Source organism: Schistocerca cancellata, chromosome 7, assembly GCF_023864275.1.
Source record: "Schistocerca cancellata isolate TAMUIC-IGC-003103 chromosome 7, iqSchCanc2.1, whole genome shotgun sequence".
Classification (NCBI taxonomy): domain Eukaryota; kingdom Metazoa; phylum Arthropoda; class Insecta; order Orthoptera; family Acrididae; genus Schistocerca; species Schistocerca cancellata.
Window position 1 is genome coordinate 23,138,019 of NC_064632.1, and position 20,418 is coordinate 23,158,436.

A 20,418-nucleotide genomic window follows, 5' to 3' on the forward strand; every position below is an offset into this window, starting at 1 on the left:
CCTGCTGCACTAGCTGCGCGTTGCCTCTCTGGTTGCCGTACGCGGTCGCCCTACCTTTCCAGCACGTTCATCCGTCACGTTCCCAGTCCGTTGAAATTTTTCAAACAGATCCTTTATTGTATCGCTTTTCGGTCCTTTGGATACATTAAACCTCCGTTGAAAACTTCGTCTTGTTGCAACAACACTGTGTTCTAGGCGGTGGAATTCCAACACCAGAAAAATCCTCTGTTCTAAGGAATAAACCATGTTGTCCACAGCACACTTGCACGTTGTGAACAGCACACGCTTACAGCAGAATGACGACGTAGAGAATGGCGCACCCACAGACTGCGTTGTCTTCTATATCTTTCACATCACTTGCAGCGCCATCTGTTGTTGAAAATTGTAACTACTGTAATTTCGAAAGTTTGTCCGCCTGAAAATGTACTGTTGTCTCAAGCATATTGCAACAAACGGGTTATTTCTATCGCTGCTCGTTTAGTTTTTATTGCCGTTTCAAATATACCAGTCATTTTTGAAACACCCTGTAGATGGGGAGTACTGTCACGGGATACGTTGTCCCACGCCTACACGATCTGCTCACGTAGTTCTGTAAGAGTTGTTGGTTGACGAGTCGAACGAGTCACTTGTCCTGTCATACCCACACGTGCTCGATTGGAGATCGTGTTGACCAGGGAAGTTCCTGCACGTCTTGGAGAGCACGTCGCTTTACGCAGGCAGTATGTGAGCCTTCCTGTTGCAAGAAACTTTCTGCACGTACAGGCGTTGTTCAGCGTCCCCTCCAGAAACACCATCTGGAGGTGGGTCAGAGTGTCTTGGAACGATGCACTCTACCAAACAGGTCGCACCAGGTCTACCACACGTTCTTGTATAAGATGAACAACAAATGTAGAACAAAGGTAATCGAGGTCAGATTAAGTAAATCAGTTGATGTTCACGGAATTACATTAGTAAATGTGAGAGATTAGTTTTGGTACTTAGTCAGCAAGATACCTAACTACAGCAGAATTGAAGAGGTTACAAAATTTTTTTTCCTTATTTGAACATTTAACTGTATAAGGGGGGCTATGCTCCAGACTGAACGCTGAAAGGCATAATCAGTCTTAAATGATGATGATGATGATGATGATGATGATGATGAACATTTCGAGAAAATGAAGACGACAGACTGCACTGAAGTAAATGGAAGATTAAAATTGAAGATTAAAAATGCCCCTGTGAACTAAGCCGGATGTTCAAATGAAAACTTCCCATTTATAACAAGTAAAGGTTACAGTGAACGTGTATTATTAGTTTGCACTTACTATATCCTTATAATGCGGTAAAACAATCAAATAATGAGTGTTCTCCGCCGAAAAATAGAGAGATGCAAGAGTAGAAAGCATGAAAATGGATCAGGAGCCAGCCGTAATTTTGGGTACATTGTAAATGAAATTGAGGCAGCAGGAAGTTCAGCCAGGTGGATAGGTGTTACATTGACCAAGGACGATATTTGCTAGATATTTGCGTCAATGATGTCATTTTGTCAGAAACGCTCTAATTGTTTGATCATGTGTGCTTATGTACAGGGTTTCAGCAAAAATAAGGAAAGACCGAGAGAAATAGATGCTTGAAATAAATTGCGACTATAGCCAGCGCTGCAGGTTGCACTGTTATACGAGGGTTGTCCAGAAAGTAGGTTCCGATCGGTCGCGAAATGGAAACCACAGTGAAAACCAGAAACGTTTCATTTGCAACAGTTAGGAACACCTTCCACCTACTTCTCTATATAGCCGCCGCTCCAACTTCGAGTTTTGTCGAAGTGTTGTATCAACTTTCCGATACCCTCGTCATCGAAAGCAGCCGACTGTGCGTTTGGCCAGTTATCTGCACTGGTCTGCCGCTCGTTGTCTGCGGAAAAATTTTGTCCTCATAGCCAGCGGTTCCTGTGAGCAGAGATGAGACGCAGGGGGAGCCAATTACGGACTGTATTGTGGGTGATCAAACGCTTCTCATTAGAAACGCTGCGGGAGCGTCTTCACTGCCAGTGCAGTGTGCGGCCGAGAATTGGCACGAAGATGGAGCTGCTCGACAGTTGTGTTATGTGGGCTGCGTGACACAGGCGAAATCTCTAACCAGGCTCTCATACTTGCTCATACTTGCCGGGAGCCGCTATTCCCTACGCATCTTTACACGCTCACTGTTCGCTCAGAACTGAAAAGAGCTACGCGACACTATTATCGGGCACACTAGAGACACTGCCCAACACATCTGTGCAAAGCTTTACCGGATTTTCCCAGTGGTTTCCATTTCGAGACCGATCGGAACTTACTCTCTGGAGAAGCCTCGTATTTGGACAAGAACGGCACCTGTGTAATTTCCTCAACGCAAGTCTCAATCGTGGGCATAATAGCTTTGCTTGCAGTAGTGAGTGCATTATGTCGAACCGAAGTGAATTAGAACGTGGGAAAATCGCTGTTGACCTTACGGTGCGTACTTCCGTAACCGAGATAGGCGAATTGTTCGGTATTTCAAAAAATGGTTCAAATGGCTCTGAGCACGATGGGACTTAACATCTATGGTCATCAGTCCCGTAGAACTTAGAACTACGTAAACCTAACTAACCTAAGGACAGCACACAACACCCAGTCATCACGTGTTCGATATTTCGAGAGGAATCGTATCGACGATTTATACTGCATTCAAGGAAGGCGGGAAAACATCATCGGCTAAGTCACGTCATGGACGGACGTGTGTGTTGAGTATTGTGACAGTCGGCCACTTGAGAACATACTGACGAAGAATAAGATGGCCACTGTGAAACGTCCCCTTTGGAAAATTTTGTATTACTGTGCTGGTAAACTTCTTACGATATTTGTTTTTCAAACAGCTGAACAAAACTGAACGTACTCAGACATTTCTCTCTTTACTTATTCTGATCATCAGTAAACCGATACATAATATTTGTAGCGCAACGCAATCTGACTTTCAGTAATCCCTACAAAAGAATGGCGCTGACTGACAATTATCTATACCTTTCATGAATCACTTACCTCACAAAAATCTTCGTTACTCGAAGTACTGCAATACAGCAAGTGCCAATATTGCCAGCTAAATAAAATATTCTAACTAGTGAAGGCACCAACTACTGATAGGCATAGTTAGCAAATGAAAGATTTTGATAGAGAACAAACAATGTATTTACTTTAATAGTGTTCAAAAGTCATCATATACACTCCTGGAAATTGAAATAAGAACACCGTGAATTCATTGTCCCAGGAAGGGGAAACTTTATTGACACATTCCTGGGGTCAGATACATCACATGATCACACTGACAGAACCACAGGCACATAGACACAGGCAACAGAGCATGCACAATGTCGGCACTAGTGCAGTGTATATCCACCTTTCGCAGCAATGCAGGCTGCTATTCTCCCATGGAGACGATCGTAGAGATGCTGGATGTAGTCCTGTGGAACGGCTTGCCATGCCATTTCCACCTAGCGCCTCAGTTGGACCAGCGTTCGTGCTGGACGTGCAGACCGCGTGAGACGACGCTTCATCCAGTCCCAAACATGCTCAATGGGGGACAGATCCGGAGAACTTGCTGGCCAGGGTAGTTGACTTACACCTTCTAGAGCACGTTGGGTGGCACGGGATACATGCGGACGTGCATTGTCCTGTTGGAACAGCAAGTTCCCTTGCCGGTCTAGGAATGGTAGAACGATGGGTTCGATGACGGTTTGGATGTACCGTGCAGTATTCAGTGTCCCCTCGACGATCACCAGTGGTGTACGGCCAGTGTAGGAGATCGCTCCCCACACCATGATGCCGGGTGTTGGCCCTGTGTGCCTCGGTCGTATGCAGTCCTGATTGTGGCGCACACATGCACGGCGCCAAACACGCATACGACCATCATTGGCACCAAGGCAGAAGCGACTCTCATCGCTGAAGACGACACGTCTCCATTCGTCCCTCCATTCACGCCTGTCGCGACACCACTGGAGGCGGGCTGCACGATGTTGGGGCGTGAGCGGAAGACGGCCTAACGGTGTGCGGGACCGTAGCCCAGCTTCATGGAGACGGTTGCGAATGGTCCTCGCCGATACCCCAGGAGCAACAGTGTCCCTAATTTGCTGGGAAGTGGCGGTGCGGTCCCCTACGGCACTGCGTAGGATCCTAGGGTCTTGGCGTGCATCCGTGCGTCGCTGCGGTCCGGTCCCAGGTCGACGGGCACGTGCACCTTCCGCCGACCACTGGCGACAACATCGATGTACTGTGGAGACCTCACGCCCCACGTGTTGAGCAATTCGGCGGTACGTCCACCCGGCCTCCCGCATGCCCACTATACGCCCTCGCTCAAAGTCCGTCAACTGCACATACGGTTCACGTCCACGCTGTCGCGGCATGCTACCAGTGTTAAAGACTGCGATGGAGCTCCGTATGCCACGGCAAACTGGCTGACACTGACGGCGGCGGTGCACAAATGCTGCGCAGCTAGCGCCATTCGACGGTCAACACCGCGGTTCCTGGTGTGTCCGCTGTGCCGTGCGTGTGATCATTGCTTGTACAGCCCTCTCGCAGTGTCCGGAGCAAGTATGGTCGGTCTGACACACCGGTGTCAATGTGTTCTTTTTTCCATTTCCAGGAGTGTATATTTAATATAATCCATTATGGAGTCGAGGTAGCAGTTGTCGTTATACTAATTATCACTGTTAGCATTCAACCGTTATTCTTATACATGTATTTTAACAACGCGTTTCAAGACACAATGCTCCCATCATCAGGTTGTAAAATCTATGTCATGAAATTAAACGGACTAAAAAGACAAAATACCATCACAAATAGTTGTGAAGTCCATAGAGTAAAACAGAATTAAAAGTATATTGGACTGTGGGTCCTCGTCTTACATTGAAGTTGTTGACACAAGTCGATGGCCGTCCCACAGCTACCAAATACGCTGTCGCACTGTGCCGGCTCGGGAGCTGTTGTGGACTGACGTGCCTAGGTGTTGTGGCGTGGTTACACCCGTGTGCTTGACGGTAACGCTATGGTATTGGGCGTGGAGTATTTACCGTGGAGTATGAAACTGACAGTTGTTTACAGTTCCTGGACCTGAATATAAAAAATCAGGGCAAGAAACATGCGTTCTCCGTTTATAGAAAACAAACTACGACTTATGCCGTGATCCCGAATGATTCATGCCGTCCGCAGGCTTATAAAGAATCTGCTTTCCGTAGTCTCGTGCATAGGGCAATCAATATACCTATGAGCGAGAAAGATAGGGAGACTGAAATTAATACCGTTAAGAGAATAGCGATGAATAACGGTTACAGAATAGAAATGGTTAAAAAACTGTTACGGAAAAGTAATGAGCGCAAAAAGAATAAACCTGATGGAGAGAAAGAGAAAATTATCACGATGCCATACTATGGAACAGTCTCACAAAAGATAGCAAATATTTTTAGGCCATATGATGTTCAAATAGCTTTTCAGACTAATAAACTAGTGAGGTATAGCCTTAAGCACGACATTGGCGAGAAGAGAAATAAGTTTGAAAGATCGGGAGTTTATAAGATACAGTGCAGAACTTGTGATGCAAAATATATAGTGCAGACGGGAAGATCTTTCGCGATCAGGTATAGAGAACATAAAGATGCGTTCAGGTTAGGAAATTATGACAAATCAGCTGTTGCGGACCATATATATGAAACAGGCCATCCCCTCAATAGCATAGAACACAACGTAGAAATATTGCATGTAGAAAAGAAAGGGAGGAAACTTGATTTACTAGAGGAATTCGAGATAGGTATCCATAAAAAGAAACAAAGCAATATTCTAAATGCACAAGATAATTTTAAAGAAATGAGATTTTTCAGCGGGTTTTTAGAATTACTTTAGGGTAGGTATGCGACTTTAAACTTGTAGCATGTCACTGACGGAGCTGCGAGAGACTAACGATGGCAGACCAATGCAATAAGGAAATCGGGCACCCAATAGCATAGCGTTACCGTCAAGCACACGGCTGTAACCACGCCACAACACCTAGGCACGTCAGTCCACAACAGCTAGCGAGCCGGCACAGTGCGACAGCATATTTGGTAGCTATGGGATGGCCATCGACTTGTGTCAACAATTTCAATGTAAGACGAGAACCCACAGTCCAATATACTTTTAATTCTGTTTTACTCTATGGACTTCACAACTATTTGTGATGGTATTTTGTCTTTTTAGTCCGTTTAATTTCATGACATAGATTTTACAACCTGATGATGGGAGCATTGTCTCTTGAAACGCATTGTTAAAATACATGTATAAGAATCGCTGTTGAATGCTAACAGTGATAACTCATCATATATATATCTATCAATTCATGACACCCATCTTTACAAATTTCCTTTTTTAGGCGGACCCACGACCTCATCGTCCGTTCTCGAAATTCTGACAACTCTCTCTCCACATCCACCACCGCTGGCCGCTCGCCTCCAACTGCCCAACGCTACCTGCTGTTCACATCCAACTGCCCAACACTACACAAGCGATTATTCCAACAATGAGTCCTACGAGCCACAGACTGCTCACAGTGCAGTCAGCGATTTTCATACAGAGCACTACGTTGCGTTACCAACCTAAATAGCCTACTTACAACAGTTGTAAAAGGCACTACAGAACTGAATGTCGCAATCGCAAACCCTGTCAGCTCCACAACACGAATGGACCTCCATAAACATGGAATTGTAGGGCGAACTTGGGTCCCAAACGGCTCACCGGTGGTGCAAATTCTCAACAGCAAATCGCAGTGCCGAAGCCATAACACGTGCATTATGGCGCCATGGACGAATTTCATTTGGTCGGATGAGACTTGCTTCACACCGTTTCCAACATGTGGCTGAGTTTACGTCCTAAGAGTTAAACTTGGCGGGGGTTCGTTGATGATAGTAATAGCCACACTGTGGTGTTGCATGGCGCCCATTGGTTACTCTACAAGGCTGTATTACTGCCAAATATTATGTAACCATTTCTGCTGGTTAGTACCATTGTTGTTGTAGTGGTCTTCAGTCCTGAGACTGGTTTGATGCAGCTCTCCATGCTACTCTGTCCTGTGCAAGCTTCTTCATCTCCCAGTACCTACTACAACCTACATCCTTTTGAATCTGCTTAGTGTATTAATCTCTTGGTCTCCCTCTACGATTTTTACCCTCCACGCTGCCCTCCAATACTAAATTGGTGATCCCTTGATGCCTCAGAACATGTCCTACCAACCGATCCCTTCTTCTGGTCAAGTTGTGCCACAAACTTCTCTTCTCCCCAATCCTATTCAATACTTCCTCATTAGTTATGTGATCTACCCATCTAATCTTCAGCATTCTTCTGTAGCACCACATTTCGAAAGCTTCTATTCTCTTCTTGTCCAAACTATTTATCGTCCATGTTTCACTTCCATACATGGCCACACTCCATACAAATACTTACAGAAATGACTGCCTGACACTTAAATCTATATTCGATGTTAACAAATTTTTCTTCTTCAGAAACGCTTTCCTTGCCATTGCCAGTCTACATTTTATATCCTCTCTACTTCGAACATCATCAGTTGTTTTGCTCCCCAAATAGCAAAACTGCTTTACTGCTTTAAGTGTCTCATTTCCTAATCCAGTTCCCTCAACATCACCCGACTTAATTCGACTACATTCCATTATCCTCGTTCTGCTTCTGTTGATGTTCATCTTGTATCCTCCTTTCAAGACACTATCCATTCAGTTCAACTGCTTTTGCAAGTCCTTTGCTGTCTCTGACAGAATTTCAATGTCATCGGCAAACCTCAAAGTTTTTATTACTTCTCCATGGATTTTAATACCTACTCCGAGCCGGCTTTCTGCGTCTCGCGGAGGAGGAGTGGCAGATTGATTACAGACCATCATTGTTTTCCAAACCCATGTTGGTGTCATCAAACTGGACACTGTAGTGTGTTGGGTCTTTTGTGTTTCCATACCTTTGTCACTCCGTGTAAGTTTGAATGTACGTAACCTGCGTGTTTGTGCGTGTGGGATTGGGTGTGGGTGTGTTGGTGTGTTCGTGTATACAGGGTGTTACAAAAAGGTACGGCCAAACTTTCAGGAGACATTCCTCACACACAAATAAAGAAAAGATGTTATGTGCACATGTGTCCGGAAACGCTTAATTCCCATGGTAGAGCTCATTTTAGTTTCGTCCACCTACGCTCAATGGAGCACTTTATCATGATTTCATACGGGATACTCTATCTGTGCTGCTAGAACATGTGCCTTTACAAGTACGGCACAACATGTGGTTCATGCACGATGGAGCTCCTGCACATTTCAGTCGAAGTGTTCGTACGCTTCTCAACAACGGATTCGGTGACCGATGGCATGGTAGAGGCGGACCAATTCCATGGCCTCCACGCTCTCCTGACCTCAACCCTCTTTACTTTCATTTATGGGGGCATTTGAAAGCTCTTGTCTACGCAAGCCAGGTACCAAATGTAGAGACTCTTCGTGCTCGTATTGTGGACGGCTGTGATACAATAAGCCATTCTCCAGGGCTGCATCAGCGCATCAGGGATTCCATGCGACGGAGGGTGGATGCATGTATCCTCGCGAACGGAGGACATTTTGAACATTTCCTGTAACAAAGTGTTTGAAGTCACACTGGTACGTTCTGCTGCTGACTGTTTCCATTCCATAATTAACGTGATTTGAAGAGAAGTAATAAAATGAGCTCTAACATGGAAAGTAAGAGTTTCCGGACACATATCCACATAACATATTTTCTTTCTTTGTGTGTGAGGAATGTATCCTGAAAGTTTGGCCGTACCTTTTTGTGGCACCCTGTATTATTTGTTCCTGTTATTGTGTCAGTATATAAATATAAAACTTTATAACGTTACTTAAAATCCGTCTTGATTGCAAAAAAAATTTTTTTATTAATCGTATGACCGGTTTCGGTTCATTCAGAACCATCTTCAAATCTGATATTTCAGTTACAGGAGTAACCCGTCCAAATCCAGCAATGTGACGTAGCATGTGGAAGTTGCTGGATTTGGACGGGTTACTCCTGTAACTGAAATATCAGATCTGAAGATGGTTCTAAATGAACCGAAACCGGTCATATGAATAATAATAAAAAAAAATTTTGCAATCAAGACGGATTTTAAATAACATTATAAAATCACTGATTGCTGTTATCCCTTAAGACATTATGTCTGTTTTTGCAAAATATAAAACTGTTCAGGTAGTTTCTCTTGTACGTGTCGTCAATAGATAGAAAAACTGCTGGGATCGACTTAGTCTTCCTCAAGCTGAATATCGGAAACAATGTGTTAGGTGTCGCGAGTACATATTGGAACGCCGGCACAAACTCGTTGCATTTCGTAAAAGATACTTTCAGTTTCTCCCGTGATACCAGACACTTTACGTCACGCAACACTTCAGAACGCCGATCAGTAACATCGCTTTGGACGACATGTGTCCATAGTTCGCAGGAAGAAGCTGTTGCCTCTTTTTTACCAATCTGTAAAAACACGTCATGGAGCAGAGCGCCTCCTGAGGCCCATCCACTCTGCTGCAGGCCGAAGTACGTGGTGCGCGAGAGCCGGGTCTCCTACAAGGTGTACATGTGGCTGGTGGTGAGGCGCTTCAGCCGCAGTGACGTCGGCACCTACAACTGCGTCGCCACCAACTCGCTGGGCCGGGGAGAGGGCACTCTGCGACTCTACGGTGAGTACAAAATTTTTAAGGCTTTCGTGGCCACTTGTTGACAAACTGCCTATTGGCTTCTGTCTCGGGTTCTTCGGCCGACGTTCATCTAATGATTTTTCTGACGTTTCGCCAGCACGAGTGGCTGGCATTGTCAAAGCTTCACCCTCCATTGCCGGTGGTGAACTGTAGGCGAGCTCGCGGCCGCAGACTATATGTACCTGGCGCGCCAAAGTCCGAGGGCTTCTCCGCGGTCATTTCCGGTGCGGTTCTCCTCTTGCTACCTGCGACGGTCGTTCGCTGCAGTACGGGAAGCCAGGATCCGTTTACCTTAAGGCTTTCCTCTTTCTTGTTCAAACTGTTCGAGTGTTTTTGGATTTCTACAGCTTCTCTGAACAAGCGCGTGTGATAGTGCTTCTCTACAGCCAGAACTTCCGTGTCGGCGAATTTTATTACGTGGTCGGTCTCATTCAGTGCGTGCTCTGCCACGGCCGACTTCTCCACCTGCCCCTACCTGCAAAGTCGCTTATGCTCTTTGATCCTGGTGTTAATGGATCGTCCAGTCATTCCGACACAAACTTTCCCGCATGTGCATGGTATACGGTATATTCCCGACATTGCAAGTGTGTCTCTTTTCTCCTTCGCCGATTTAATACACTCTTTGATCTTCCTTTTCGGTTTGAAAATCGTCTTTACGCCATGTTTGCGCAATATACGGCCGATTCTGTCCGTCACTCTGGGAATGTATGGCAGAAAGGCCGTACCCGACATTTCTTTTTCTGGTTCCTTACTTCGCCTAGTGTTTGGATCTGTTACACTTCTAATATAATTTGTGGAGTACGCATTGCTCCTCAGGACAGTTTCCAGGTGTTGCATTTCTCGTTTGAGTTGTTGCGGCTCACATATTCTTCCTACTCTCGTTACGAGCGTACTAATCATGCCCCTTTTCTGGCTCGGAAGGTGGTTTGACAGTTTGTGCAGGTATCGGTCCGTGTGTGTCGGTTTTCGATACACGCTGTGTCCCAGGTTTTCGCCGTCCCTTGTGACCAGCACATCTAGAATGGCAGTTTCTTGTCCTTTTCTACTTCCATGGTAAATGTTATGTTGGCATGAAAGCTATTCAAGTGTCTTAGAAAGTCACCGAGCTGTTCTTCACCATGGCTCCACACCACGAAAGTATCATCGGCGTACCTGTACCACACCTTAGGTTAGCAAGTCGCAAGTTTCGAAGCACAGGCACTGGACTCGGTGACTTGCAAACCTAAAGTGTGGTACAGGTACGTCGATGATGGCAGGTTGGGGCAGGTGGAGAAATCGGCCGTGGCAGAGCACGCACTGGATGAGACCGACCACGTAATAAAATTCGCCGACACGGAAGTATTGGTTGTAGAGAAGCACTATCACACGCGCTTGTTCAGAGAAGTTGTAGAAATACAAAAGTACGCGAACAGTTTGAACAAGAAAGAGGAAAGCCTTAAGTTAAACGGATCCTGCCTTCCCGTAGTGCAGCGAACGACCATCGCAGGTAGCAAGAGGAGAACCGCACCGGAAATGACCGCGGCGAAGCCCTCGGACGTTGGCGCGCCAGGTACATATTGTCTGCGGCCGCGAGCTCGGCTCCAGTTCATCACCGGCAATGGAGGCTGAAGCTTTGACAATGCTAGCTTCTCGTGCTGGCGATACGTCAGAGAAATCATTAGATGAAAGTCGGCCGAAGAACCCGAGACAGAAGCCAATAGGCAGTTTGTCTACGGTCAGTACTGTCACAGGCTAATGCACCGGCAGTCGTCATACGTAGTTTAATAAAATATTGTATATAACAGGGATCATCGCAGAAAAAGCATATTAACTCATAAATGGTGACCGGTTTTGACTCGATGTGGATCACCTCTGCACCACACTCCAGTGACGACGTGTGGAGACGACGGCTCGGATACTGTGGATACCATCCACTGATGTCACTAACTTAAGCGGGTATCCACAGATCCTGCTGCGTGCCATCGTATCCACACGTCGACACAGGAGTATGATATGAAGATGATCCTCATCGGGTCGAAACCAGTCACCGCTTATGAATGTGTTTTAATGCCACCAAGACTGTTCTATACAATATTCTATTACTGTTTCATTGTGATCGCTGCTATGCCCTAGATGTTTGCAAAGACTATTGTAAGTACTTAGGTTTAACTGCTCGCTTTAGCACTGCTAGATGCATATTTGCATGTTCGTCATTAAATGGTTTGGAAAGCCGAAAAATCTACATAGGAGCTCTCGTTTTTGATTCACATTCTTCGCTGCTCTCAACCTTTTCAACTGTTTCAGATTGAACTCATTTTCATTTGACACACCACAAGATGAACAACATCAAGTTGCGGATGCGACAAAAGTTCTGAATTTTTCTTAAAATTTTAAAGAAATTATGATGGTCTTTTAATTTCAATATTGCATTTACATTAGGCAATGAAAATATGATGACTAGCTAGATTCGGTTATAAGTAACAGCCATCTTGAGACCATGCACTTATTAAATGCTGGTTGAACACACAATGATTGCACCAGTACTAGTCGTCATGCAGTGACACGCATTCGTGTGGAAAGCTACGTGAATAAGTAATTTGGTGGTATCAGAAACAACAAAACTCAGACACATTGTATACCATACTCCTGCAAGACGCAGGTTGAACGAATCGGTTGTCTCAGTAAAAACCATAACTCGTGTTATGTTCTGGCATTAAATGGGGGCATTCAGGTCAGTCGGGCGGCACACACAAACATTTTATTTCGTTGTCGACGAGTTACCTGATTTAAGGATATCCGTTTATATATATAATAATTCACGATAGTCTTAACTAACAGGCTGTAGAATAATTATCAATTTTTGTGCCGTTGTATATTTTTTTTCTTTTCTTTTAGGTGAACTTGTCTTTCATATACAAGGTGTACAACTTTTCTTCCGCCGTTTGCCGATATGTGGCGGCAACGGTAAGTAGCTGTCGAAAGAAATAAATCGCAGACGTCGGGCAGTTAGCTTGGACCTCATTCACACATTAGTCGATTTGTGTCTGCATCATAAAGTTGTTCTTGATTGAAAGTGTCAGTTTACGAGCCTAATTCTCGTCATTTACGGGACGTGTTACTGTTTTGTTTCAATATAAAGAAAACAGCGGCTGAGTCTCATCGAATGCCCTCAAGTACGAATCGTAATGACGCTAATAGTGAAATAACGTGTCATTAGTGGTTTCAACGCGTTGAGAACGGTGATTTGAACGTCGTAGATCGGCATAATGGTGGAAGAGAGAGTGTTTTAGAAGATGCAGAGCTAGAGACCTTGCTGAGTGAAGACTCGCATCAAACTCAAGAAGAATTTGCACGATTAGTGGGAGTGACACAGCAAGCCATTTCAAAACGTCTCAGGGCTGTGGGAATGATTCAGAAAGAAGGAACTTGAATCCCGTGTGAGCTGAAACCAAGAGACTTTCAATGGCATTTGTGTGTTTGTGAACAGTTGCTTCAGAGGCAAAAACGGAAGGGTTTCCTGCATCGCGTTGTGACGGGGAACGAAAAATGGGTTCATTACGATAACCCTAAACACAAAAAATTATGGCGATATCCCGGCCATGCTTCCACTTCGATGGCCAGACCGAATATTCACGGCTCTAAGATCATGCTCTGCACTTGGTAGGACCAGCTCGGCGTCGTGTACTGGTAGGTGTTAAAACCAAGTGAAACAATCACTGGTGCTCGTTATCGAACGCAATTAATGCGTCTGAGCAGAGCATTAAAAGACAAACGGCCGAAATACAGCGAGAGGCACGATAAAGAGATTTGGAAGCACTGCAGCGCACGACACCATGTTGCAAAAGAGGTCAAAAGGTAATTGGAAACGTTAAAATGGCAAGTCCTACCCCATCCGCAGTTTTTTTCCAGACATTGCTCCCTGTAAATATCACCTGTTTAGACCAATGGCGCATGGCCTGGTTAACCAACTCTTCCGATCTCATGAGAAAGTCACAAATCTGACTGATTCACAGATCTCATGAAAAGATCAACAATTTTTTCGACACAGGAATCGTACACTGCCCGAAACATGGGAGAAAGTAGTGGCCAGCGATGGAAAATACTTTGAATGATACATGTGTAACCAATTTGTTTTACGAGGTGCATACAAGTTCTAAGGCCTCCGATTTTTTCTTTCTCCGGACTGGAAAGAGATAGAAACATGCGCATTGTTTTGAAATGAGGCCGCGTTCATTGTCAATACGTCCCAGAGATGGCAGCACCATACGGCAGACGGAATGTTACCGCCAGCGGCGAGAATGAGAATTGTTTTAAATACTTAAAATGGCGACGTTTTCCATACTTGAACAGCGTGCAATCATTCGTTTTCTGAATTTTCGTGGTGTGAAACCAACTGAAATTCATCGACAGTTGAAGGAGACACGTGGTGATGGAGTTATGGATCTGTCGAAAGTGCGTTCGTGGGTGCGACAGTTTAATGAAAGCAGAACATCGTGTGACAACAAACTGAAACAACCTCGGGCTCGCACAAGCCGGTCTGATGGCATGATCGAGAAAGTGGAGATAATTGTTTTGGGGGATCGCCGAATGACTGTTAAACAGATCGCCTCCAGAGTTCGCATTTCTGTGGGTTCTGTGCACACAATCCTGCATGACGACCTGAAAATGCGAAAAGTGTCATCCACGTGGGTGCCACGAATGCTGACGGACGACCACATGGCTGCCCGTGTGGCATGTTGCCAAGCAGTGTTGACGCGCAACGACAGCATGAATGGGATTTTCTTTTCGTCAGTTGTGACAATGGATGAGACGTGGATACCATTTTTCAATCCAGAAACAAATCGCCAGTCAGCTCAATGGAAGCACACAGATTCACAGCCACCAAAAAAATTTCGGGTAACCGCCAGTGCTGAAAAAATGATGGTGTCCATGTTCTGGAACAGCGAGGGCGTAATCCTTACCCATTGCGTTCCAAAGGGCACTACGGTAACAGGTGCATCCTACGAAAATGTTTTGAAGAACGAATTCCTTCCTGCACTGCAACAAAAACGTCCGGGAAGGGCTGCGCGTGTGCTGTTTCACCAAGACAACGCACCCGCACATCGAGCTAACGTCACGCAACAGTTTCTTCGTGATAACAACTTAGAAGTGATTCCTCATGCTATGCTGCCTACTCACCTGACCTGGCTTCTAGTGACTTTCGACTTTTTCCAACAATGAAAGACACTCTCCGTGGCCGCATATTCACCAGCCGTGCTGCTATTGCCTCAGCGATTTTCAAGTGGTCAAAGCAGACTCCTAAAGAAGCCTTCGCCGCTGCCATGGAATCATGGCGTCAGTGTTGTGAAAAATGTGTACGTCTGCAGGGCGATTACGTCGAGAAGTAACGCCAGTTTCATGGATTTCGGGTGAGTAGTTAATTAGAAAAAAAATCAGAGGCTTTATAACTTCAATGCACCTCGTATTAAACCCTCAAATGTTGGGGAAAAAACGGCGGACGCAAAGTTGTACATCTTATAATTGCAGGTTAATGATTTATGTAATTTTTACTGATGCAACTAGTTTTCAACCTGCGTCTTGTAGGAGTGTTGTGAGGAACGTGGCTCAGTTTCACGTTATTGTGTTGTTCAGAATTACAATGCAATATTCCTTGGGATATGCATGCATGTCCGAAGGAACAGCTACTGCGGTGACACACCCATTATGAAACAAATTTGCGAATGTGGACAACCATCAGCTGTGTTATGGAATGACGACAATGAAAATTTGTGACGAATCGCGACTCCAACCTAGATTTCCCACTGACCGCGAGCGGTCGTCTTTCGGTTATGCGTGCAGATCCAATGGGCCACTAAATCGTAATTCGGAACAACAGTGGCACTGCAATTTCGTATTTATTCTGCGACATCGGCAAGTGACCTTCAATTAAAATGTTTCCCCTGTGTGGGAATATACTTAATGGATGCAAGAGTGCGTGCCTTAGAGACGTGGTTGGAAATATATGGAATTTTGTATCTGGCCGTGGAACGTGTCCGGTTAGCCTAAGAGTATGGAGACCGTTCGTGAAAAGCGGGAAATCAGGGCTCCAGTCTAGATTCGGCACAAATTTTCATTACCGTCATTCCATCATGCGGCTGATGATTGTCCATATTCGCATATGCGACTACTTTTCATGTGGCTCAGTTTTGTTATGCAGCACCAAATATGCTAGTCATGTTGCTTTCTACGCAAATGTATATCACAGGATGATAATTATTACTGGTACATTCACTTTGTGTTAAAACCGCAAATAAAATGTACATGAAATAAAGATAGTTATTACTCACTAGTGAGTCATCACGTTTTAACTGTCCTATGTAAATGCAATATAGGCAAAAGATTATGTAAAGGTTGCTTTCTCCGTCGCTGATAGTGGCAGCTGTAACTAATAGCTTGTAATTTAGCCTTAGCGTCAATTTTTTCCACTACATCTGATACTCTTCTATCGGCATGGGAAACTTCTGCTACCAAGCCAAAGCAGTAGCGTATGTAACGCGTCACGACCCCAAATGGTTAGGTGTCTAGCATTCGGCTGGCAGAAATAATTCTCCCTTAAAGCTGTAAGTAAGCTAGTTTCATAGAATATTATACCCCCTTCCCACATTTTATACGTCGTTATAAAGCGACCTTCATAAAAATAGCAACACATGTTAAACAGAGCAGTACGATCAGATTTATATGGTGATTGCTATCACACATACTTTCCAATTCTCTTAAAACTGGTCTTTGCTGAATATACTATCCACCAAAAGTTTATAGCTTCCAGATGACGTTTGTCATGTCTACTATTTGTTGATGACATTGTAAATTTCAAATTGAACACTCTCGCATCTCAGATTCACATATGTGTATGGCTGCTCCATGTATGTGACTTGTAGACGTTTTTTCCTGCTCTTTCCGTTAATTTGTTTCTGAAGTATCTTGTGCTACATTATGCGTTTGTATTAATTTCAGAGATAAAACTGCACTCTGGAACAGTACGTGATTCGACGGACAACCAACTCGCCGTTGTTGGAGGTAAGTCCATACTTATAACATTTTATTCATCTATTTATGCAAAGACGAAAAGGCTTTCCGTAGATAACATTTTGCGTTTAGCTAGAACACATTAAAATGTTTTTGTTCATCTGTATTTGAGATACGCACACATTTATGGTATTTTATCTACATAATAAGGAGTTTTTAAAAAAATTGTCTTGCATTTGTCCACTTACTCAAATCCGTGAAAATATCTTTCTCTGTCGACCGACTAGCACACGTCGCCGTGAAAACTTCATGCTGCTCTCTTTTTGGTACTTAATAGGTATCATAGTTCTAATGGGGCCCCAGAGAGGAGTGGAGCACCTTCGCTCACACTCCGTAAGCCACGATATGCTGCGTGGTGTAGGGTACCCTGTATCACAACTAGTCATTTCCTTCTCTTAATCATCTTGTGGTGCAGTTCTTCTTGTTGTCTCCGTGCTTGCTAAGAAAATGGGATGAGAACTTCCGCCTTATGCAAGACACCTTTTTTCTTTTGTTTCACCCATACATGATTCAGCACTTTTGCACTATCATCAGTGGGTTCAATATTTATTTTTAACTGTAAATTTGTTGTTAACATTTTCGTCGTTTACAACATTTTGTAAAAGTTGCATTTATAAATTAATTGTCGAAAAGTAACATACCTTACATTATGTTATTGTCCTCTTGTTTTGGTAGCTGTTGTGCTACACAATATACAACATGTCATCTGCAAACAGCAAAACGTAATTTATTTTCTATTTGTTATGTATTTACGAACGGAAATAAGACTGTATCACGTTTTCTTTCTGTAACTTACAGTTTTGAAGTTGTGGTAAGTTATCCTGTTTTGTTGGCGAAGTAAATTGGCTTCACAGGAAAACGTACCACAACTTCAAAACTGTAAGTTACAGAAAGAAAACGTGATACAGTCTTATTTCCGTTCGTAAATACATAACAAATAGAAAATAAATTACATTTTGCTGTTTGTTGTAAATTGTGTAGCCCAACAGCTACCAAAACAAGAGGACAATAACATAATCTAAGGTATGTTACTTTTCGACAGTTAATTTATAAATGCAACTTTTACAAAATGTTGTAAACGACGCAATGTTAATATGTTAACAACAAATTTACAGTTAAAAATAAAAATGGAACCCACTGATGATAGCACAAAAGTGCTGAAACATGTATGGGTGAAACATAAGAAAAAAGGTGTCTTGGATAAGGCGGAACTTCTCATCCCATTTCCTTCTCTGTTCCACTAGCAATCAGAGCCGGGGAGAAACTGCTGTATGGCCTCTAACGAGCACTAATCCTCGTGGTCTTTACCAAAAATTGTAAGTTGGACGTTGGTGGCAGCTGAATCGCTCTGAAGTCGGCTTCAGATGTCGATTCACTACGTTTTCTCACTAGTGTTCCTTGGAAAGAACTTCACATTCCCTGCAGGGATACCGATCTGAGTTCCCGAATCATGTCCATAATACTTGCATGTTGACTGAACCTGCCAGTATAAATCTGGCAGCCGTCCTCTGAAGTCATTCGATGTCTGCCTTTAACTCGACCTGGGTCGCCTGAGCAGTAATGGAGAATGGGTCAGTCCAGTATCCTTGCATGCTCGTCCATTTCATATCGCTTTGCAACGACACGTCTAGCTGTTTAATTCACGTGGCTGTCTCAAGCAGCACGCTATTGTTGCTGTATTCTGTCATTACGGCATAGTTTATCGTATTCATCTGTATTAATTTGCTATTTTCTACGTCTAGAGCCGGCTGGAGTTCATCACACCAACTAGAAATTATGTCTGTCTTTTACCCTTCAACAGTCTATCAACGATGAAATCTTTCCGTATATCAAAGTGTCTTCAGCAAACGGAATCATATTCCTGCTCAGTTGTTCGTCAGATCATTTGTGTATAGAGAGGAGATCAGAGAAACCTAACACAGCCATCGTTTATTGGAACAGGGATGCCTTTCTTAATAAAGTGTAGTAGCAAGGGACCCTATATCAGACATCATTTACTGGTTGCTAAGAACGATAACTTAATGCGAACATTTTTACTTTCAATGGCCACTAATCAACGCTATACTTGCTGCCGTACACCCACATAAAATGTAAATATTCAATGTCGAACTTCGTCCGAAATGTTTGAAACTCCAGAGAAGCTAAAAAGGAAAAGAAAGAAAAGTGCGATGACAGTTGATAACATGTCAAACATCAGCAACTCTCGTCGTATTTGGAAGTGTCATACTGTAGCAATAGTAGTACTGTCAAGTCCTATACCTTTCGGATTGAAGTTCCATTATCTTTCCTCTCGATCTGTCACCTAATAATTGTACTGCGCCATACCTAATTCAGTTCCTGATACAGAAGTCGATGAGTTAAAAGTCTGAATTGGAAACCATTGTAGGAAGGAAACGGTACGTTTCCGGACATGGGTTCCTCTTCAAAATATTATGTACTCACTCACCTCCAAGTTTATGACGGATATTTCCGAACACCGTGTATATGTAGCACATAACTTTACGTGTCTTTCTATCGCGTATCTCGTGAGATGTTTATATATCATGTGTAAATAATATTCATAGTGTAATCCGAACAGAATTCAGTTAGTGTGGCTTAATGTCAGTGAAGGCCCATTATTTTATCATGTGTTGAGGAAGGGATATATTATCAATTATATGGTCTTTCGTAGGGTTTGATTCCGGTTTCCTCGAATCAGATTGAGTGCACCATACGTTCAGCACGTGCCTTATTATCTATATTTTACCAGCTGCATCGTTTTCCTGATTTAAAGATTAAAACATATAATATTAATTGTATTACGAATTGCTCAAAGTACACGACAACAAGTACACCCCGAAGTGTATCTTGTGTTGACAGCACATATATGTGACGCACATAAAACTATCACTTGTATTGGAGCAGTCCACAACTTATAATTGCTATCCCAACTGTGTAAATGCAGTGCTGAGCTGTTTCTTGGCACCGGTGATTGTTTGACCCTAGACTGAAATCGATCGTGTTACATAAAAAGAAACACTGGTCCAGGTGTGTATTTCATAATTGAGCTTTTAATATTCATTAAAGCTGTATACAAAATTAAAGCTGTAAACAAAATTAAAGCTGTAAACAAAATTAAAGCTGCAAAGAAAATACAAATAATATTTTTACTATAATTATAAACATAATACGGAAAATTACTAAGTACACTAACTTTTAGTACTGGATAAGCATTTTTGTTTACATTATGCTTCTTCTGAGCTACCTCATAGCTCTGCACCTATAATGCTGCACATAATTAATGTTCTTAAATTACAGTAATACATTCGTCTTTATTGCTCTGTAACTCTTAATCTAATTGTACTACAAGCATCACTGTAAACTTATGTGATTCGTCTCCATCGAGACCTTTAATTTCGTATCCTCGTTTTTTTTATATATATATCGTGCTTTATGCTCTTCCCATTCAAACAGTGATTCTGAATTGTCTCTTAGTCGGACGCATACTTTGGCAGATGACACAAAGTACCGCGCGCACAGCCCCTTTTGTTCCCGGTCAAACTGGGCCACATGCTGCCCTCATACCTCCACAGACATCACTCTCAGGATTACGCTTTGCACAAGGGCATGATGAATACTGTCGTCTCCAGACGGACCTC

The 20,418-nt window shown here is 43.5% G+C and overlaps 1 protein-coding gene across 1 annotated transcript in view; it reads left to right on the top strand.

Annotated features, from left to right (window-relative positions):
- The window catches only part of LOC126092411 (lachesin-like), a 320,875-nt gene extending 304,037 nt beyond the window's left edge, over positions 1 to 16,838 (top strand). The window contains exons 8-10 of the mRNA XM_049907998.1: positions 9,570 to 9,718; positions 16,709 to 16,771; positions 16,816 to 16,838. Coding sequence (XP_049763955.1) covers positions 9,570 to 9,718; positions 16,709 to 16,771; positions 16,816 to 16,838 — 235 coding nt within the window. The remainder of the gene's footprint in view (positions 1 to 9,569; positions 9,719 to 16,708; positions 16,772 to 16,815) is intronic.
- The last annotated feature ends 3,580 nt before the right edge of the window (positions 16,839 to 20,418 follow it).